At 34.8% G+C, this 23,472-nt stretch overlaps 1 protein-coding gene across 3 annotated transcripts in view; it reads right to left on the bottom strand.

The window, feature by feature from the left end:
* Positions 1 to 1,271: 1,271 nt before the first annotated feature.
* Positions 1,272 to 23,472, bottom strand: part of PPP4R3A (protein phosphatase 4 regulatory subunit 3A) — a 34,918-nt gene continuing 12,717 nt past the window's right edge. For 2 of the 3 annotated variants that reach the window (XM_006076167.3, XM_006076169.3), the window contains 13 exons: positions 22,441 to 22,539; positions 18,313 to 18,930; positions 15,173 to 15,250; positions 14,974 to 15,090; positions 14,390 to 14,545; positions 12,618 to 12,749; positions 12,414 to 12,516; positions 10,802 to 10,960; positions 5,660 to 5,829; positions 4,671 to 4,813; positions 3,831 to 4,021; positions 3,200 to 3,426; positions 1,272 to 1,995 (listed from right to left, as the gene is read on the bottom strand). In XM_006076167.3, coding sequence (XP_006076229.1) covers positions 1,885 to 1,995; positions 3,200 to 3,426; positions 3,831 to 4,021; positions 4,671 to 4,813; positions 5,660 to 5,829; positions 10,802 to 10,960; positions 12,414 to 12,516; positions 12,618 to 12,749; positions 14,390 to 14,545; positions 14,974 to 15,090; positions 15,173 to 15,250; positions 18,313 to 18,930; positions 22,441 to 22,539 — 2,304 coding nt within the window. In that variant the 3' untranslated portion in view covers positions 1,272 to 1,884. The remainder of the gene's footprint in view (positions 1,996 to 3,199; positions 3,427 to 3,830; positions 4,022 to 4,670; positions 4,814 to 5,659; positions 5,830 to 10,801; positions 10,961 to 12,413; positions 12,517 to 12,617; positions 12,750 to 14,389; positions 14,546 to 14,973; positions 15,091 to 15,172; positions 15,251 to 18,312; positions 18,931 to 22,440; positions 22,540 to 23,472) is intronic. The other variant, XM_006076168.3, reaches the window with a different exon arrangement.

Below are 23,472 nucleotides of genomic sequence, written 5' to 3'. Positions count from 1 at the left end.
CCAAGAACTCCCAGAATACCAAGACAAGTGTTGCATGAGTCAATCAGAAAGATCAGTTTAAACTGTACGTTTAAGGAACAGACATTTCACATGGACTTTCTAGGTAATAAAGGAAGACATAATATAATTAAGTTAGATCCTATTAAGTTTTTGTTCTCTTTATTTACAACATAAATTGATTTAAATTATTAATTGCCAGAACTTGTGACCCAGAAGTATCTCTATACTGTAGTGAAATACACTTAACTCTTATAATGCACCCAAAGTTTCATTAAAAAAAAAAAAAAAAATTAGTCAACAATAAGACTCTCATGACTGTAGCAAGTTGATGATTTCCGGTTTTCTGCTCACCTGTTCCGTGTAACCTGTTTTTGGTACCGCGATGTACTGAGCGCTAGCAAAGGAACGCAGGTCGGAGCACACAGTGCTCGCTGGACTATCCAGTTAAAGTGTGTGATACTTAAAATAGTATCCTTTTCCTAGATAGGAATTTTTATTCACATTTGCAAATACATTCTTCCGTAAGTTCTAAAATCTTCACTTGAAAAAAGTGAAGGTATGTGGAACTGAGATATTTATGTTTCCTTAAAATTTTAGCACACCTAAGACAATAAAAAGAACCTATTTAAAAAAATACTGTTAATAAGGTGGTATCTGATGGTCCTCTGGCCAGGTATTTATTTAGGAACCATCAATTACAACTCCAACTGGTATTCCAAAGGGAGCAGTTAAAAAAAAGAAAAATACAACTAATACAATTTCTCTTACTCTTCACTTTTATTATTCAAAAGTCAGTATGTTATTCTTAAATCATTCATCCTCAATTTTGATTTAATGTACCATCATTTTTCCCCAGATATGAAATTTCAGAATCTCTTTGGAATACTAATTTCACGTTTCTAGGTTTAACAAAACTGTTGAAATTTTAAATTCCATTCTGTTTCCCTGAATTCTCAAGACAATTGCTGATGTAAATTTTAATATAAAATATTTAGTCACAAAATAGTATTGCTTTTTGTATGCACATAGTTGTAAGATTACTTTGCTTTTGTCAATAAAAACTATACCATCTTTCATAAAACTCTAAACAAATTAAGAAATGTAGAACAAAAATTACACATGGTAAAACAGGTACCAGCACAACGTTAGGTTATATTACATCAAAAAAAATTTTAATGGTCCCAAATATATATACTCAACAACTAAGCATACACTCAGAAGAAAAAAAAATCAAAATGAAACAAAAAAATTATGACACAAATGACCACATCTAGAATTCCACTCAATCTTTAATCAAGTAGGGACAAATCCCCACTTTAAAAAAATCTGCAGTTTGAAGGGCAAAGGGAACAGATAAAAAAGAGGAAACTTTATATTCGCCCCTCCCCCAAAGAAGTTTTCCAAACCTGTTGTAACTTGACTAAAATGTTCAGAATGTATGATTTTAAAGGCAGGTCTCTTTATACAAAGAAACTGCTGGCATTCTTAACTAGTGAAGAATTATGGCAGAAAAGCCTATTCTTCTGAGTCTCAAACATGGTCCGAGAAAGCATACTCTGATTGTAGCAACTGACCAGTCAAACCAGAGTTCCACTTACAAAACCCCCTGCCCTGTTGGCTTTTTGTTTCCATTTCCTTCCCTGAGAAAAGGGCAATGTGTGGTCCAAGCTGGAGAGCTCAAAGGCGTAAGTCTTTCCCCTAAATGTGTAACATCCCCTCCTCCTGCTCCACTGAATTGGCACTTGATGAGCAGAAGTCAAGTGTGCGAGCTGATCGGTGTGTCAGTCATTCACAAGAAACCACTGCTTTGTTGTAGATGTTGTAGTGGGGAGGGGTAGAGAACCAGTTTTCTCGACAGGTACTGATCACAGGCAGTTGCCACTATTATGACTCAAACTTTGCTTTCTTTGACAACGGCAGAGTGTCTTCCTTGTCGTCATCCTCATCGTCCTCTTCATCATCGTCAGGGTAATCTACCAGACCCACGAGGCCTCCCTGTTCAGAAATAAGAATTATTTCAAGAAAAGACTACGTTTTTTAATACTTGTGTTTTAAGTCTGAGTAAAGGACATCCCCCCACCCCAATATACAAACTGGTTATTTCTGGGAAGTGAGACTGTATGGAGCTGAAATTTATTACATATTTCCCAAGTTTTCCATGATAAATTTTTAAGCAGTTGATGGGATTTCCCTGGTGGCTCAGATGGGAAAGAAATCTGCCTGCAATACAGGAGACCCAGGCGCGATCCCTAGGTTGGAAAGATCCCCTGGAGAGGGGAATGGCAACCCACTCCAGTATTCTTGCCTGGAGAATCCCATGGACAGAGGAACCTGGCAGGCTATATAGTCCATGGGTTACAAAAAGTCAGACACAACTGATAAACTTAACACTTTCACATGATCCTTGCAAACCACTCAGGAGATCAATACTAAGTACTGAATTTAAAATTCAAAATTTAAGTTTTAAGACTTAATGCATTATAATTTTTTAACACAGTCTCAACAGTATCAAAATTAAAACCACAGAAAATAAACAGACCACTAGAAATAAGGGTAGACAGGTAGAAATGAGGGTAGACAGGTTCTCAGAGGCTAGGAAAGTGATTCTGCCCTGTTCCTTCCTCATTTCATCCAGGCCCTGCTCCTTCACCAGAAACCACCGTGGCTCACATCAGACCTGTTGTACATCAATGAATCCCAAATGCCACTGTGTTAGCTTAGTCCAGGGAAACATAAGGTGGCCAAAAAAATTGGTTTTTATTCAGAGATTATGTTTGTCTCGTATTTTGGTGGTAAAATTTTGATCCTTCCTAAATGAAATGTTTGTGATAGTAGACAGTTAATTGCTTTTTATAAACCTTGATTTAAGAAAAAAAAAAAAAAAGGCATGTCCAGATATTTAAATTATCTTCTCCCCACGAAGTCTTTACCTGGGTATTAATTGGGAAAATTGATAAAATAGTAAACTTTCTGTAAATGTTTTGACATATACAAGTATGAGCCTAAGGTTCTAAAATGCAAACAGCCAAAATAAGAATATATTCAAACTTCTATATGGGTTGTAAAAACTTTCAGAAATCTTTCAGCTGCTGGTGGGAGAATTATTCTCTAGTTCACAAATGTTAAAATCAGTTCCAAAAGACAGTAACTGAAAGGAGTCTTAGTCATGACAATTAGTGTTGAGAAAGCTGGAACATACCTTGGTAGTAATAGCTGCCGTCTGAGATGTACTTTTAGGGATGGATCCAGGAGAGCCTGGAGACCCTGGGGATCCAGGTGATCCTGGAGAACCAGGCAGATTTGTTGCAGGTGACTGGCTGGAGAGGGTCGTCTTTGTTCCACTAGAGAGGGAAAGCTTGAAACTTGGGCTCTGCCGACCAGAAAGATTCGTTTTCAGAAGCACCTCCTTTTCCTCACTTTCTTTTACTAAAAATGAGAATATTGTCAATAGTTGTCACCCATACTCATCTTTTAAAATACCTCCAAATGAGGTGGCACTAAAACACAATAATTAACTAGCTTACTCCTTTGCAAGACAGCAACACTGAAATTCGGTTTGTGAACAAAGCTTAGCAAAATATTAGGCGTCCTTATCCAGAAAAGGAAGGAAACCTTCATTGTTCTACCCTTCCTGAAATATCTTACGCAAGTCAGATGAAGGAAATTTAGTCTATACCTTCACAACAGAGCTATTTAATCCACAGTCTATAAAAGCAAGAGTCTTTTAAAATCTGTGTGACACAAAGTAGATACTAATGACTGTCAAGAAAAAAAGGATAAACCTAGAGTGAGAAAGCCTTCATTTTTCTCTGCCCATCTTTTCAACATACATTTCTTCCTCTCCATGAATTTACTTATTGGATCCATAATGTCATCATCATTCTTAGTTTTGTCAGATGGAGACACTACAGCTTCTCCATCTTCCATGTCGTCTTCATCTGTGTTGAACCACATCTCCTCTTCATCTTCTAGTGTTCTAGCATCTCTTCGATATCGATGATTCCTCAAAATGGAACGCATACTGTGAGCAAAGAGAAGAGTAAAATGAACAGACTTATAAAGACTTTTTTAGTCTTCAAATATTGTCCCAAATTACAGTCTTAATAGATTAATGGAATATTACAGATTCACAGACATAGAGGCTGTGGGAAAAAGAAGAAAACAAAACAGATTTTACCCAGCACAGAACAAAACACTACACTCTTCCATATCTAGTGTTAATTAGTGGAATCAAAATCCCTATTATCAAAATTGTACTGTCACAGATCAGTTATTAAACTAGGAATTAACAAGTCTTAATTTATGGATTTAAAAATATACCACAAGTATGTGAATTCAGGTATTTTGGAAAAAGGTACACAACTTCATTAAAATAATTTGTAACATTAAAGAAAAACTAATAATCTGATTTTACTTTGGACACAAAAAATAGCCTTACTGTCATATCAGTGTTTTGCTTTTTTCTTTTGCATTGTCTAACTGGATATATATGCCTGAGATAGGTCTACAGGTCATATCCACCTAACATTGCCAGGAAAACATTTACATTGATAATTAGAGAAAAATACAACTTCTGTTTATTTCCCCCTCCCTTGCCAAGCTAAATAATACACAAACAAAAAAGAGCGGCCACCATAAACCTGAATAGGTTCAAATATGTAGTAATCTACCTGTCAAGTTTGGGATTATCTTGCCTTTCTCTTTGTTGTTCAAATCTCAGTTTCAATCCTTTAAATGTTTGTACATAATCTACATCTTCCAGTGCTTTCCAGTAATTTTCAACTACATGAGCAGTTAATGATTTTATATCTTCCTGTAAAAAGAATTATAATACAAAACGATAGGGAAAATATTAATTTAGCAAAATATGAGGCTTAACTGCAGTGAACTCATAAACTCTCCCAGAATAGTAATTTCATAAAATTATTATCCAATCTTAGGGACAAATGAAAATGTGGCTACTTCCATATCCCCCAACTTTTGGTGCACCTCAGAATTATCCATGGCTCTTTCCAAAGTAAATGCCCAGGTTCCACCCTAGATGATTCTCATTCAGTTAAGTCTGGGCTGAGCAAGTATACTGTAAAATCACACTACAAAACAGTGCTAGAGATGGATGGCGGTGATTGCAGAACAATGTGAATGCACTTACCGCCACTGAACTGCACCCTTTAAAAATGGTTAAAAGGGCCAATTCTGTTATGTATATTTTACCATAATGTGTTAAAAAAACATGCCACAGATAATTAAGACACACACCAGTGTTTGAGAACTGCAAACATACTACATCATCAAAGAATCAAGTTTTCGCTAAGAAACATGGAGAAACGTCAAGAAAAATCCAGAAAACCTCAAAGTCAAAAACAAAATAAAAACACATCCAAACACTATGTCAACTATAATTTCACTTTCTTAAAATGACCAACACGACATTATTATATCTGTTTTCAAACTATTCTATAAAGGATTCATAGCTGCTGAGAGAGATTATTTTATTTTTTTCTTAGTTGGAATTGAATCTCTCATAAGCTTTTGGTAACACTGGTTTCCTTTCAGAAATTCTCTCCAAATATAATCTCAAAAAAGCCAAAATACCAATAATGCTTATTAGATTTTCTCAAACAAAATAAAAATTCTAACTAAAAAGCATAGAACCTACCACTCTAATAAATTCAAACATTTCTATTATAGCAGAGTTCATCAGATTGTAGCGGGATCCATTGTTGAGAAATGCTTTGACTACTGGTTCAAATAAAAAACTTTTCATTATGTAGCGGTTGTAAAACTCATCTTTTAATCCAATGATCTTTCTCTTAAAACGAAGAGCACCTGAAACACAGAGGTATTGTTGTTCAAATCACATACCATATTTTTGTATTTTAGAATTACAAAAAATAAACCAAAACTATTTAATAAACATAGTTCTTCATGCAGTAGTAAGTTACTGCTTCCAGAAGTAAGAACCTAAAAGATTACAAAAGGGTTATCAGAAAAATGTATTCTAAAAGCAGTGTATGTCATCATAGAACGCAAGTCTTAGCCAGAAAAATTCTGGAATTAAGTTACTAATTACCAAGATATATTTTATATCTGAAGTAAGAAATAAGATTGGGCTAATAAATGAATTAACCTATCATACTACTGCAAATGATAAAATTCCAAATGTAACCTTTTGTATATACCTTCAGAACAATAGAAGAAATATTAGGGCAATCCACTCTATAATTTGATCTTATTTTTGGACACTCTTATTATTTTAAATCAGGGTTAATGGGTTTACATTGGTTTGTATTTTGATGTGTTTGCAGAAATGCCATAAACCCACAGAAATCTGTAGGACCCCAAATTTGCCTTTCCATAGATTAGGAATCAATTTAGAGGATGCTTTTAAAATGTGGTCCTCTATGCTTGCTGCAGCGAGTATGCTTTTTTTCCCTAGTTTTCCTTTTTACAATTAATTAGGCTTTAACTTACAGATTAAAAGGTATATTTACATCTTGAAGTATGGGGAGTTACTTAAGTCACCATTCATCAAGATCCAAATATACTCAGACAGCTAGACTTCAACAAAGCCCTCTTCACCTAAACGTAATTATCAGTAAGTTAATGCCCCAGTTATTGTAAACAGTTCAAAAAAGCATACTCACTTCATGCAGTCACATCGTCTTCGGTTGGCAAGATTAAATATTGTGTTTGTATTTTGGTTTCTTTGGAGATCATGGCAGTGGCTCGTTAAATTGCCAATTTGTTATTAATCAAGTCCTTCATGAGCAGGTAGCCAGGCAACCATGCTGACACGGTTTCTGGGTAGGAAGGCAGAGGAGTAAAGCAGCTCAATTTTTCTTTAGTTGGCAGAAAAGAGGTCCACAAGTGAATGCCCAATTAGGTACAGTTGAGTATAAACTGCCTTAACAATCCAGCTTATTTAAGAGTGTCTCTTACTAAAGAGACACACTGGGCAGGGAGTTCAAAATAGTTTAAAAGTATTTTTAAACTACTATATAGTTTCAAATACAAAAGCATGGTGAAATAAAACATTTTAAACAATAAGCGTCATCTTTCTTTGTGATAATAAGTCAAAGCCTAACAATGAGTTTTGAGAGCCTTTTTTTTTTTTTAAATGTTGCTTGACAGAGGAACTTAGGCAGTTCCATTTGTCAGAATAAAAATCAGAACTCATGCTAATAGGCCAAATTTTAAGCTTTTAGTAAATAAGGCAAGTGCTATTATCTTAAAAATTATTACTCCAACTTTGCAGGCTTTTTGGAGACTTGTGTCCTACCATAACACACACTGGCTAAACCCCGTGGTCTGCATGCATTTCCTGGGTAAGTGAAAAGAACTCCCTTTCTAGAATTCACTAAGACAGAGTATGCATATGGTGCCACTGCCATCTCCTCAACAGCAGTTTTGTTCAGAAACTGCTAAGGTGGATAGAATGTGATTCTAATGGGCTTTTTTGTTTTGCTCCTCATTTGCCCTTATATATTTATATTAAGAGTTGTTATTTCCACCCATACCTCTCCCCCAAAAGAAACTTGTATGAAAAATATCCAAACACTATTCTTGTTCTTGAATAAAAACTTACTTTAAAAAATTTACTAGTGAGTTCTATGAAGTCAAGCTGCTCAAAGGAGAGTAGAGAAAGCTTTTGGGATAAGTCAAATTAGCACAACTGTAGGATTTTCAATGTAAAAATGGCACTTGGCTTCCACTCACATCTCTAACCTTCATTAGCATGCCAGGGATCTCTTAACGCTTAGTGTTAATAATCATCTCTGAAATAATAAATCTTACCTTATACAACATGAGATCTTATAGATACAAGTGTGAAACTTTTTGCCTCACATGTAACTAATGACACCATTAGTTATACTAATGAATCATCTACCACAAAAGTTTTACTTCATTCTTCATATAGATTTTCATACTTTAAATAAAAACAATCAAACATCATAAAGGTATGAGCTAAAAAGCTACAGTGTAAAATCCAAGAATCTGGAAAAGGCCAAGACTGATAAAACTGGTGTGCATATGTGTATATACTCAACACAAACATATCTAATGTATAAGGACTAGGTAAGAATTGCTGTTCTCACCCACAGACTTATGTTGTCTTTAAATATAAGAAAAAAATTAAGAACCAGCAGATACAAAAAATGCAAAGTCCTCAAAATTTAAGTAATCTTTTGTCTTTACAAACGGGCATCTAAATTTACTTATAAAACTTCCCTTAAAAAACAAACCATACTTAATATTTCAATGTACTCTTTTCTAAGACTGAAAACACCTTAAATCTCAAATTTATGCTAATTCTTTTAGAAATTCTTGATAAAAATTCCTACTATATAGACAGTTCTAAAGAATGCTTTCTTAATGACTGGCATCTTCTTTCAGAAGCTACTCATTCTCAATCCTGGAAAGAGCCACACTGAGAATTACTTGAGAAAGAGTAAGGTTTAATCAATGATAGCCTAACTTAGTTTGGAAAATATTAATAAAACAAAACTTAAGATTTTTGCGAGCATGCTTAGTTTCCTGTAATACAGACTCATTAATTAGTCACAGTTCTCTTCATAGTTCTCATCAAACTGTGAGACATTTTCTTTGCAGTACTCTAAGCAAAATAACAAGATGAAGGACTAAAGAAAAGGCCTTTCCTTTTCTGCCACTCTTCCACTAGACTCACATATTCCACCTATACCAAACCACTAACACATCACAGTTAACATTTGTTCATTTGAATTATGTACTCAACCAAGAATGTCACCCTCTCTCATGATCAAGACACAACTTATTTTACTCATTTTTACAAGATTTCCCTCGTCTGCCTCATTCAGGTAGAATAAGTCATTTTCACTATACATCCAAAAACACCTTGATATAATGCTGTTGTTGTTTTGGTTTTATCTCCTCCTAATGAACTCTGAGCCACTTGACAGCTGAGTCTAGGTCTTAATCATCTTTATCCTAATACCAGGTATGTACCATACTCCATCAAATCTAAGATGCCACTAATTACAAAAAACCTTTTCTACTACTAAGAAAACAAAACAAAAAAACTACCAATCATAACATGTCATTAATTTTAAGACTCAAGTTGATATGAGTATCAATACATATCTTAGAATCAATAAAACGTGGTAATAGGTGTTAAATTTACTGAAACAAAATTAATGTATTTATTTATTCAGTTTTTCCATTCTGTCCCATCTGCTCAAACTCCCTTTCCCGCACTCAAATAAGACGTTCCAGACGTGAAGGAACAATTCAGAGGTGTTTGTTATTAACTCCCTCTCAGCTTGCTTTGGGACTCCCACTTTTCCTGTGGTAGGTTTATAAGGGAAATGAGTACGAGTTTAAAAGCCCTTCTTTATATGCACCACATGTGCTCTCAGCACACACTGCAGAATGCACACTAGCTAATTCAGCTTTAACAACTGTCACCCTGGTAAGTTTCCTTCTAAGAAAAATTCATTCAACTTTCTATTTTTAATACTGTTTTAAAGATAAAATGTTGACACAGTAAGTTAACATCAGGAATATCCTTATGTTTTTAAACTTAAGGATGTTTTAAAAATTAATTAGGCAAAACCTTTTTTTTTTTTGGCCATACCACATGGCTTTTGGGATCTTAACTCCCCAACCAGGTAGTGAACCCATGCCCTTGGCAATGAAAGTGTGGAGTCCTAACCATTGGATCACCAGGGAATTCCCAAGCAAAATAATTTAAAATGAAAGTAAAAAAAGATAGCAAAAACATGTTTATGTTCAGGCCTCTAACTAGTAGATGATTACAATGCCTTTATATACCAACAAAACCAAACTTACCCATAAAAACCAAAAGGCCAGAAGAGTTACCAACAAACATCTCTTACTGAACCTCTAGTGTACCCTAAAATTGGTGTGTCAACTTACCAAAGAAGGCTGACTGCTACATGATCAAGAACATGCTAGATTAATCTATTTATAATTCAGAAACATGTTTCATTTCAGTAAACTAGGGTTTTATGAATACAGTGAAAGTCAATTTTTGAAAAACGTATAACTAAAACAGCCTTGTTAAAAGACTTGTTGCTCTAAGAGTTAACAAACCTTTCTCATAAAGGTCTACAGAACACATATTCTAGGCTTTGTGGGCACAAATGGTCTCTGTAGCTTTTTTTATTTCAACAATGCTTTAAAAACATAAAACTATTTTTCAGCTTACAAGTTGTGCAAAAACAGACCACGGACTGGATTTGGCCACAGCTGTGGTTTGTTACCCTTGCTCTAAAATATCTGAGGTAACACAATGTAATATATTACAGCTGGATGTCAAATATGTCTCAGTAAAGCAAGGGGGAAAACATTTGTGGAATTAATGAATGGACCATCTGTAGACATTTGTGCTAGGCAGTCTGTAACTTAGAAAAAAACGCATTTTGGAAACTTAGTACTATTGGCTATGTTTTCCAAATTATGAATATATTCTTCATGGCAGTGTGAGATTCTAGTCTCACAAGAGTGTCTAATTTGTGACTGTCATGCAATATATACTAAGTAAAAAATAAATAAGGTAATAAAATGATTTAAGGTGTCATTTTAATAATGTAATACTTTAATATATCTTTATTGTATACTGAGAAAGAAGAATCAGGAAAATCACCGCTCAAAATGTGGCAAGAGTACATTATCAGTGTAGTTTAGTATTAGAACCTAGGTTTCCTGAAATCAGTGATCTTTTCTTCTCAGGCAACAAGACTGAAAGATACCACAATAATACAGAGACAATAAGTAATCCAGCAGAAGCAACACTTACACAATGCCAAGAAAGCATGCTTCGAGGCCATAAGAACCAGCACTCTCCGGAGGATGTCCTTGTTAATAATGTAGTTCTTTATGTGGTAGGTATGGTGCTCCACACAAAATGTTAACAATTCCAATACCAATGCCAATAACTGGGCAGTCTGAAAATCATCTGAACAAAACACAATTATACTTAATGGCTTACATTCATCTTCCCCCCAAATTCCAATCAAATAAAATCCTTTCTATTAACCCAAATATGTTCAAATTAAGGAAAAGGAAACTAACATTTACTGAATGCCTACCATGTGCTAAGAACTGTGCTTTCCATTTTCACATCCATTTTCACATCTAATTTAAACAACTCTGAAGAATTAGTGTCATAAGACCCAGGTGTGAAATGTTATTAGTAAGGCAACTAAGATACAAATCTATTAGATCTGCTTTATTCCGAAGCATGAGAATGCTCTACCATGTCTTACCATGTCCCTCAGCGGATGCAGATATCACAGGAGGTCCTACCAGACATCATCCAGCTTTAATGAACTGCTCTCTCTGCTCCTTTGATTCGTGTGCTTGATTTGTGCCTCCTTTTACTCCATATTACTGAGTCCACACTGCATTATAATCTAATCACCGGTTTATCTTCCTCACCAGGCAGCAAGCCTCCAAAAGTATTTTACACAGTTTTTTTTAATTTCCTTCATTTAACCCCTAAAGATTAGCACAGTGCCTTTCCCACAGAGGGCTCTCACTAAATGTTTGATGAACTAAACATGTAGGTTTGGAAGAAAGCCTCAAGATTTACCTACTATATATTGTGTTCCTAAGACTTACTTTCAGAGTCATAAAAAAGGGTAAATTAACATTTATTTTCTAAGTGGTATTATAAATTATCAATATAGCGTATTTAACTTATATGACAAAATTACTTATTGTCAAAGCTTCAATAAGGAATTTCTCAATGTAGACCCTAAAACTACTGTTATTTTCTAAATCTCACACAACACACACACAAGCTAAAGGAATAAAATGCAGAAGTAAATAATCCTAACTTGGAATAATCCTCAATGCCAAAAAAAAAAAAGTTTAATACTGAGGACAAGCTTTGCTCTAGCTACACATGTGAAGTACAAATAACTTAAAATCAATCCTCAAATAATTACTTCCATTTGTTTCACATATGTAAATACACACTAAACACAAAATATTGCTTTAACAAAAAAATTGTTTTAAAACTCTGAGAGCAACAAATTATCTCTGGCATCTTCTTTCAGAGTTCCACTATCTCTGATTATAACACTTAAAAAAAAGAAACTTATCTTGACATTACCTCTTTTGAAAATATATTATTAGACCTCCTGTTGGCTCAGATCTGCCTGCAATGCAGCAGACCCGGGTTTGTTCCCTGGGTTGGGAAGATCCCCTGGGGAGGGGAATGGCTACCCCACTCCAGTATTCTTGCCTGGAGAATTCCATGAACAGAGGAACCTGGCAGGCTACATACAGTCCATGGGGTCGCAAAGAGTTGGAAACGACTGAGCAACTAATACACATTAACACCAACTTTTGGGGTTTCAGAATTCAAGAACAAAGAACTCAACTACCAACCTATATTATCTTACCTTTGCTAGGTTTGTCTTCAGTTGTATTTGCCAGTAAGGGAGCAGTAAGGACATGCATACAGTGCTTGTAGAAGAAACCCAGAAATTCAGTCTTTTCCGTTTTCTAAGGAATCAAGAACACTTTCATGAACTTTAACTGCACTGGTTCCTCCCAGCAATAAAAATTATACTAGCATGAAAAAGAGAAAAATGCCCGTGGCTTACATTGGCAGTAGCCAACATGTTTTCCGGATCAACTAATGTTCGAAGCAGGCCCATAAGCTGGACTGCTCCTCCAAGTTCAGGGTCTGTATCACAAATCATATGTTCTATGATGAGGTTGATGAGCAAAATATCCTGTTGAGAAAAATGCACATAATAAGGATCACTTATTATAGGAGAGAATGGCAAGAGCACATACTATGACACATGCTACTGTAATGCACCTGTATTTTGTTAACTGCAAACCAAATACTCGACTGACTGAATAGGATAGTGAGCAGTTTCCCTAAGTATGGTACAGACACATCACACAAACAGTATCAAAACGAAAAGAAAGTTCCTTTTTCTATTATCTTTAAATCCTCTTGATTAAAAGAATGTTTAGCTAGAATTTATAATATTGTTCTTTCACTGCTATAGATTGCTTCTATTTATGGCAAATAGTAACTGTATCTGTTCTCCATTTATGGAAATGATGTAAAGTTTCCATTTAAAACAAATTTAAGGAAAAAATAGCTGATACCTAAATGTCTCAAATTGGAGGAAATAAGAATGTTATGTAGAGAGCACACAGGAGAACAAATATAGATATTCCAAATAACGTAGAAAATTGACTGTTTTCCTGATCCTCTACTATGATTGGCTTTCGTGGCTCAAGGAGTAAATAAAAACTGAGGGATTCAGTGAGAAAATCTCCACTGATGCCTATATATGCAGTAGTAGGACAGACAAGGAGAAAATGCAGACAGTATATGAAAATGATGATCAAGACTGGGAATCAAGAAGATTACAGCACATGAATAAAGTACATCGATGTGTGTTCAACTAGTGGCTTACAGGGCTAACAACAATAGTCCTTAAAAAAAAAAATCACCTGTATGTTTATTTAGATTTTTAAGATAGGACTATTTTATAAAAGCAAAATATAACATAATATTCAACAGTTCAATCTGGCACTTCTTGCACCTACCCTGACATTATAATTTTCTTTTAAAATTATTAAATATACAAGTTTCTAGGCATTCCACTTCATTTTGACATCACAACACATTAAGATCTTTTTAAAAAATAAGAAGTATTTTCTATTTTGTAAAAATATGATAGGGTGCAATTCTGCATATATATTTTTTCTAAGCGGTGTCTTTTTTACCTCATCCCTTTAAGAAGGAATTCAGGGCAGTATATTATTTTTAAGTAGCAAAGTACTTTCAAGATTTTACAGGGGAAGGAGGAAATAAAAACTCAGGATCATTGGTTTAATTATCTGAAAACAGAGCACACACACTCGGTGCTTCCAGACACGCCATGTACCACAGACTCTGGAAGCACCTTTCACATCACCAGGATACACTCTCACTGACTCTGAAACTGACGGGTGTTACAGGGGACGGAGGTGGGGTGTGTGTGCATTCATCATTCCTGTTGATTTTGAGACTCTCTCCCTAACAAAGACAATGTTTTCCTAGGGAAATTATTCATAATTCCACAAAGAGATTTATTGACTAAATGATTTAAACAGCACAACACAGCAGGTTAATTTCAGAATTAAGAAACTTCATCTCAAAAACTTTTAAAGAAATTTAAGTTGAGCATTATCAAATAACTGCTGTACAACAATTTACAGACTGAGACAGGAGTCAATTTAGGAGAAGAATAAGTCATGATATTATGGCTATACTTTTCTCAAACATTAATTATTTAAATCTTTAAGAATGAATAATAAATATAGTTATAGCTCCCCATGTATACTTACTGTTAGCGCAAATAATATTTACCTTGTTGGTTATTTTTTGCTCTGTTAACTTCTTACTTACATCATCATTCTGTTGTGCCTCCTGCATGACAAACTCTCGTACCATGGATGGATTATATTCAACCAAGTATGAGAATATATCAGTAGCAGCACTTCGCACCTGTGTATCATCCATGCCCTGCAGATAAAAAAAACACTTATTTCTCCTATAATAATAAAAACATGGAACTTGCACCTATATAAATCCAAAAATCTAACAAATAATAATAATAAAAAAAGGGAGGTCAAGGAAATTCTGCCATATGTAAAGTTCTTGTTTTGTGGATAGTTATACTTTCTATTCCTGTTTATTTTTCTACTTTAACATTTCAATGAATAGGCTGCAAAGTTAACAAATTATTTAAAATATGGAAAATTCCTGTGTCCTTTCAGTACTGTGTTACAGGCTATCTAATACTAGGACTTTATAGCTTTTTAACTTTATGTAACACACAACTTATATTAAATATTGGCTATAATCAAATAGTTGCATGTTACATAAAAAAATACAGTATTTTGTGGCTTAAAAATATAATGGCAATTAAGTATAAGGAGAAATAAACTTACAAGGATGACTTCTAAAGCTGGTAATATACCCATGTTTGACAAAGTCTTGAAAAAAGCATCTCTGTTTTGAGGTTGTAGCGTTTGGGAGAATGCACAAAATTCTTTTAAAAAGTTAACCTGAAATTAAGAAAAAGGGTTAAGTAATTATAAAAGGTATGTTGTTTTAGCTTCACGCCCTTCATAATATCAGATTTCTTACCAACTCTTGTCTTTTTTCCTCATCGGTTGCTTCATCTGTTAGTTGTGCAAATAAATCTGTCAGAAATTTTTCATCTTCCTGTGAAATCAAAGGATAAATTTAATTATGCTAATAGTTAAGACTATACTTTTAAGATACTATTATAGAATAGAAAAGGGGAGATGGTATTGGCAATGCTGTTTTTTAAAAGAAAAGTAAAAAAACTATAAAGGATAAATTGGGCATATAAGGATATCCTTTGTATTTCGGCAAGGCTCTATTTCCTAAGGGCCACATTATAAATATTTTAGGCTTTGCATTCTCTACCACAGCTACTCAGTTGTGCTGTTATCGTAGGAAGCGGCCATAGGCAATGTCAGTGAATGAGTATGGCTGTGTTTAGATAGAACTTTATTTACAAAAACAAACATGGTTTCTACACTCATCGTTTTCATAGGGTTTCATAACCTTAACCTTCGAAGTTAAGGTTCTATAACCTCTCAAATGAAGTTAAAACTTCCTTCACATTTTAAAAACAGAAATGATTCAATTACTTAAAAAGCTAAATTCAGAACTTTTAAAGAAACATTATTTAAAGATTTCCACATACACAATAATTTAACAATCAAATTATTCTGAAAATGAGTCAAATGATACTCTACAGGATCCTAATCTGAGCATGTAAAATTTAAAAGTACAGAACTTGGAAATAACATATGTTGTCTTATTCTTACCTCTCTATTTTATAACAGAGACACGATTAAGAAATTTACCCAAAGCCCAATCACAGTTAGCAGGGAGGTGGGCAGAGCCTTCCTGACTGCCTGTTCAATTTTTTCTGCCACTATTTTTAGTTAAAATTTTGTTTTAATTCCATACTACCATATCAAGTAGAAGTAAATTCAATAATACATGCCCTACAGTTATGCCTATGAGTTATTTTCCATTCGTTTATAAACCCCATATTCACTACTGTAAGCGCTCAAGAAACATTTTGTGATACTAAATTAGTTATTCCCACCTTTACTTTTACAATACATAAGCCATACCTCAAATGGCATCCAATATCAAGATCCACCTCGGATATAATATATCCCAATTAAAAATCTAATGATTAGAAAACAATCTCTGCACTGCTGCGAAGTATAGAGAATTAAGAATGCTCCACAGTATTACACAGAATATAACCAGTCAATGGTAAGGCTTATGACCATGTACAAGGTGGATAAGAACCTGCTTTAATTACTCCCTGTCAAAAAATTTGTAAAACTCTTCTTTCTTCACAGCAGCACTTTGGATATAAATGCTCAGCAACAAGAGAACAGAAGGACTACAGCACCGCCAGTCAGCATTTTACAGAGCATACTGTAAGGAGACAAAACTTAACTTGAAACTATTCATACTTAATGAGTAAAACTGGCATTTTACCAGTCTGAAGACCAAGAAAAACAAGTGACGGATCCCTGTGAAACAAAACAAACGAGAACCATGTGGAGCTAAATAAAAGGACCAGTAGCACTTGGGACTATCCAGGGAAACCAGGAATCAAAACTACACCAGAACAAAGGATCTGTTAGGTGGCTGGCAAAAACTAGTTCCTTAGCCAAGAACAAATGAACATTAGTACCAGAACCCTCCTTCTTCCATTATCAATCACAATACACTATGTAGAAGAATACTATTGTAGTTACCAAATTGTATTGCCTGTATTATTTGTCTTAAATGAATGAAAAATAGGTCAAATTAGTCAACATGAACTGGACTTATCACTAGCTTCAGAAAAGCAGTTTTGGTAAAATTGACCTTTCTATTTGAATTCGTGTGTGTGTGTGTGTGTGTGTGTACGTATGTATTTTATATATATATATATATATATATATATATATATATATAGTGACAAAACCAGGATCACTGAAAATATAGGTTTCTAAAAAGGAAAAGACAAAAATTATATTTACAGTTTTATTCATAACATATGCTACCAAGCAGCTCTTGCTGACATTTATTTGCTTCATTTTTTAATATAACAAATCCAGGTTCCAAATAATTATTTTATTTACAGATCTGGGGTAAGGTCTTATAGCTTTTAAATCACATCACATATATGTTACTGTTACAATATTCTGGGTAGGAACAAAGCACACAAGAGGTGTGCAACTCACAAATCTTGGCACTATGAAGACATATTTCAGTTGGACTAGACTAATTCACGCACCATGCGGTAATTTACTGAGAAATTGTCTGACTCTGGGGCTGCTACAAATGCAGATTACCAGCCAGCTCAGAGATCTGGATTGTGTGTTTTGTGCAGAATCCAGGATGCATCCTAGGTAATTCTGATGCAAGCACTCTAACACACCACACTTGAGAGACTGGGCATACTATAAAAAGAAAATTTGGAGTTTACGTTTAATAGGCGATTAACAGATATTTAAAATAATACTCAACAGTCTTGTATCACGTTCAATGCTTTTACATGCATGCATCTTATTTAATCTTCAGATGACCTTATAGGGTATATACTAATATCACCAACCTTAAGATTAGGAAGCTGAAGATTTTAAGAGGTTAAGAAAGTTGCCCAAGTCACACAGTTATTAAGTAACAGGCAGAGCTGAAACTCAAATGCAAGTCTAACCTCCCCACACTCTCATCCATTACAAAAGCATGCCTTTAGGAAGGGAGACACGCAGCTGTAACTTGCCAACCTCTGCTATATTCTCTTGACCCTAAAGCTAGACCTTTAGTAAATAATTACCCCAGAGTTCTCCAAATTTTATAGAATTTGTATTCTATATTTAATGACATATTTTTTGGCTTCTGTTTTTTCTTTCCTGTTCCAATCTATTCGGTTTTATGCCTAATTGATAGTTTAATATCCCTAAAATTCTACATTCAGTTGTTTCATTAAGATCCTTTCTCTATTATTTCTTTGAGCTAGATTAAAAAAAAAATCACCTTTATCATCCCTAATCCAAACACAACCTTATGTGTTCCGCAGTATTATCTATTATAATCTCTTGCAATATCACCAGAGTAAATACCTTTAGACAAAAAATAAAATTCAACTTATGTGCCTAAAGTTTGAACAGAAAATTTTTGCTGAAGGCAACAGGCATTTTTTTTAAGCAGAGGGAAAAAAAAAGAATAATCTAACTCACCTGTAACATACCAACAATTTCTACCTTATTGAAAAAAATAAAGGAGTGAAGTGTTGATAACATATTTTCTTCGAAGACTGAAGGGGTAGGGAGAACCATATCTTGTATATACTGAACTCTGTATGTCTGATGAATTTTTTGTTTCAACTCAGGATCTGATATGGGAATCACTTCTTTAAACTTGGCTGTTTTTGTTAGAAATTCCCTATGTTTTCGTGGTTGTGATAAAGCAGGATCATATTCTAAGCATCCAATGACGTCCATGATACATTCCTCAGAGAACATAACTTCAAAAAGAGCAGTTCGATTCAAGAGGAAGATGCCTTTGATAATTTCATACAAGTGGTGCAGTCCTTCAATATTTTCCAAATCCTCACACACGTGAAAAAGCTCTAAGAGCTTTTTAATATAGCCCTCATTTTCCAGTGCTAGTGCAAGTTTTTCACGACGCAGGGGAGAAGGTAAGGATGACGCCACAAGTTCTGCAATTTCCTCAAGACGACTTAATTCACAAGATGGCAATTCTAAACCTGGTGATGACATATCATCGAAACGCTCCTCTTCAGACTCATCTACAAGGTCCTGAGTGATGTCCACTGATGGGTCCTTTCCTTGAACCTATTAAACAATATTTGTAATAGCTGAAGAAGTGTAATCAAAGCAAATCTAAATGGCAAAAACTATACCATTTTTTTAATGGTATATACAAAACTATCATGATGATTTTCAAGATTAGAACTTTCTTCAAACTTGACACAAATGCCTGCTTTTCTAAGCACATTTCTATAAATAATACACACTTTTAATTTTAAAGAAGGAAGTTCAAAGTTCAGAAATGTAATGAGCTTCCTCATGAATACAAGGTTTATCAGCAATGGAAACATTCTAACATCCGCTAAAGTATCGGTGACTGTGACTTAAGAGTGCCCTGCAGACCCATAATAAAGAAGCCTGATGGTAAAACACCCATTCATCAACAGACCAGGGCAACCCCCCGAAACATTCCTAGCATTATGCTATGGTACATCCATTAAACTCTTCAAAGTTTAAGTAAAATTCTAACAAATGCTGTGACCATAGAAAATATGTATCACTGTAAGCAATAAGAAAAATATTTAATATCAGTTAATTTAGAAACCAAGGGAAAAGAGCATGTACAAACTGGCTTTGGACCAAAGAGGGTCACTGATTTGCTATAAATGCTGGTTGGTAGCCCAAAAATATGATTAAGAAAAATATGATTAAGAAAAACTGAGCTGGAAACAAGTGCACCCACATAAAAATAAAACCACACAAAAAGTAACTGCAACCTATATGTAGTAGAGCTATGCCCTAAGAATACTTGCTTATAGTTAAGTAACCAAACCATGAAGTTTTTCTTTCTACACATACAGACCTTTACCTTTCATGATCCCCTAGAAGCTCTCAAGTTTGTCATAAATCCCAACCTTATGTCAGTGTAGGGGACTCTACTTATAAAAAATTAACTTATAAGTCTTCACAATTAAATATAATTTAAGGTAAAAGAAACTTTTTACAAAAGGTCAAAGACATATTTCAGAATGAAATGAGTTTTGCTCTCTTGGCCCTATAATCTGACACTGGCATTAAACCAGCTCAAAAGGCCAAACTGAAAGGCAAAGGGATGGAAAAAATAGGCCTCATATGAAATGACCAACAAACTTAAACTGCTTAGAATGGTTAAGAGATGTTGATGAATATCAGAAGGGAAGAAGACCTGAACTAAGTCTTGAAATATGCTGCAAGGTGACACCATCTTGACCTTAATCCAGTGGGCAGAACCACTAAAAGGAGGCCAGGCACATTCACAGCTTGTACCTGGCATGGTCTCAAGTTGGCTCTGGATTTTTGAAATTACATAAGATCTCACCACAGCTTTAGACTCCTAATATTCAAGCTATGGCTTTACCTATAGAAATGTGGTAGGCATTTGATTACAAAATCAAATGAAAAGGGATGAGAGACTGTAATTGTATTGAAAATGGTATCTTCTTGAGTGAACTCGCAAATATGAAGACTGAACAGGTAATCCAAAAGGCCCGTGTTTAGGAATCTGATCTGCTTAGGGAAACAAAGTGAAACTCTTAAATATTTGACAAGTATGTTTCAGTCTTGCTTTCAGAACAGAAGCAATTTGAGAATGAAAATTTTAAAAGGAAACAAGGCTAAGCTAGAAGAAAGAGCTTTCCTGGAGAAAGGATAAATCTTAGAAGTCAATCTGGATATAAAGAAAATGAGAATGTGAAGACCATAAAAGATGTGCAGTCAGGGTCATAAGTCATTGGGAAATGACATTTTGAACATGAACTATGTAACTATATCAGAAAAGAACAACAAAGTAAGCCAGATTCCCAGGAATGTTACTACAGAGAAAAGTATACAAGTACTACTAGTGTCCCAAGAGACAATGAAGAATTTATGGTGTTACAGACTAAGGAAAAGCATAATAAAGGTCTGAGAATTTTAAAGAAGACCCAAGCCTGACAGTAACAGACTGAGTCCAGGTCTGAGTTAAATACTAGCCTAATAAAAGACTGTGTGCAGGGTGGGGCTGTTCATCTCAGAAAAGTGAAGAGGAAACAAGATTTGTGTGAATAACAGATACTTTCAGCACCACCCTGAATTCATTAATTTCATCTCTCTCTACTGGAGAACTCCAAATGACAAAATCTAGAGGAATATGCTGTAGAAACAACTGTATGGGGCAGAAAGCAAAGAAAACATGAAGAAGGCATAAATACATATATGTTAGTTTTTCACCTGTTAAGAGAAGGAAAGCAACAACTAAACAGGTTAATTTATGCAACACAACTGAGTAGAATGATATAGCAGAAATAAACTTTGCAAGTTAAGGAAAATCTGTGTCTCGAGAACACAGGCTTCTATAGTCTATTAAGGCAGCGGCTCTCAAATGTCATGGTTCACCAGAGTCAGCTGAAGCAGGCACTGACAGACAACTGCCAAACCTGGCCCACCCCGTTAATAAAATTTTACTGGGAAGAGAACGACGTCCATTTGTTTGTCTATGACTACTTTCTCAGTACAACAGCAGAACTGAGTAGCTAAACAGTAAACAGTGTAGTCCACAAAGCCTAAAATATTTACTACCTTGCCCTTTAAACAGAGAAAATCTGATCCAGAAGGCTTATTAAAACTGGTACCTACTCATAGAGTTTCTAATTCAGCAGATCTGGGATGGAGGTCTCATAATTTGCATTTCTATCAGATCCCAGGTTATGCTCATTCTGCTGGTTTAAGAATCACACCTTGAGAACCAATGAATTAAAGAATCTGCTGAAAATTATTTCTTCTCCAGATAAAATAAACGTGAGGATAGAAAAAGTGTCCTTAGGATATAATGGTCTATATGAATCTTCAATAAGAAAAAACGGCTTGAGCCACTAGAGTGCATTATCAATGACCATTCACAAAAGATTGTGGAGATGTTACCACTAGACTGAGGTACAAGAACCACTAAGGAATTCTGGAATCAACCAAGAACAAAAATGATGAAACTGAAGAGATAGTCGAGAGTCACAAGAAGTTAATGAACAAAGAGTAAGATGATCAGACTTTCATTTTAAAAAAGATACTCTAGCTGGGTAGATCTGGGATGAATGCAATAAACCAAGCAAGAAATGATGGTAGCTTAGTAAACCAACAGAAGTGAAAATGAAGATAAATGAATGCATTGAAGACTTAAGAGTTTAAGGACTGAATGGACAGAGAGGATGAAGGAAGGATAAACTTGTTTCTGACTTCAGCAACTGAATGGCATTTACTAAGATGAGAGAGATAGGAAAATGAACAAATCTCAGTGAGATTAAGCTCAGTTTTAGACTACTGAATTTGAGATGCTAGTAGCATTCATGGAGGACAGCTCTGAAAGGCAGGTGAATATAAAACTCTGGAGTTCAGCAAAGGTCTGGACTGGGTACACTGGTGTCAATAAACTGTGCTTTTCTATAAATCAAGTTTTTCACAGACAGCACTAATCTATATGACATGTGTCTCTATGCATTTTAAAGTATGAGGTATCAGCTTAAACCACAGCAAAAACCAAAATGCTTAAAATGAAAGCATGTTGATTTTCTACTTTTAAATTACCTGACATATCTTCTCCCAAATTTCATCACATCCAGCTTTTTCTTGAAAGCTGAGGGCCAAGTCATAATTTTCTGCTTCAGACCACACAATCAAAGTGTCCTTAAGAGAAATAAAGAAGTCTGAATGATTAACCTATATTACCACAAACTACTTTAAAGTAAAAAGCAAACGAACAAAATAGGGAAATGAGAACAGTACTCATTTCTACTTTTTGCAACATTGATATTAGTAATTTCCAATGTTCTTTTACACTTCACTTTATCCAATCTATAAAATTAAAACAATGTTCTCCTTAAGACAAAGCTGAACCCATATATGAAAGCCACTACAACTGAGCACACCATCCAAATGTATCAAAAGATACAAACTAAAACTACGTCAGTTTGCTTGCACATTGTCACATTTTATGCTCTAGTCAAAACGCCCGAAGAGAAAGTTTTGAGTACTTTAATAACAAGGGTATGTTAGGAGGATGGGATTAATAAAATAAACACAGTTCCTCCTCCTCATTGTCAGTATCCAGTGTTCTTTACTGGGGCACTTGAGGCCCGTAACATCCTTGAAATTATTAGTTAAATTTGTAATATGTGAGCATTTATTTGATCTGAGGTTTTTTTTAACTTTTACCAACATTCAGGAAGCAAGATGCTCCTAGCACCCCCTTTATTTTTCATACTGACTTTTTTATGACAGTAAGTGTAATAAACAGTTTTTACTAAAGATATCATCTCAGCAAGACACTACAATCACAATGCCAAGACCACTTTACATTTGCTGTAGTACAGTATGTATTCTACAGTATGCATGGTATAATATTTATGGGATTTAAGATATCCTTTCAAGCTTGCGTTAGTCGCTTAGTTGTGTCTGACTCTTTGCAATCCCCCAGACTGTAGCCCACCAGGCTCCTGTGTCCATGGAATTCTCCAGGCATAAATGCTGCTGTGGGTTGCCATTCACTTCTCCAGGGAATCTTCCTGACCCAGGGATTGAACCTGGGTCTCCTGCATTGCAGGTGGATTCTTTACCATC

This window comes from Bubalus bubalis, chromosome 20, assembly GCF_019923935.1.
Source record: "Bubalus bubalis isolate 160015118507 breed Murrah chromosome 20, NDDB_SH_1, whole genome shotgun sequence".
In the NCBI taxonomy this organism is placed as follows: Eukaryota; Metazoa; Chordata; class Mammalia; order Artiodactyla; family Bovidae; genus Bubalus; species Bubalus bubalis.
This window is presented reverse-complemented; position numbering and strand designations above follow the sequence as displayed.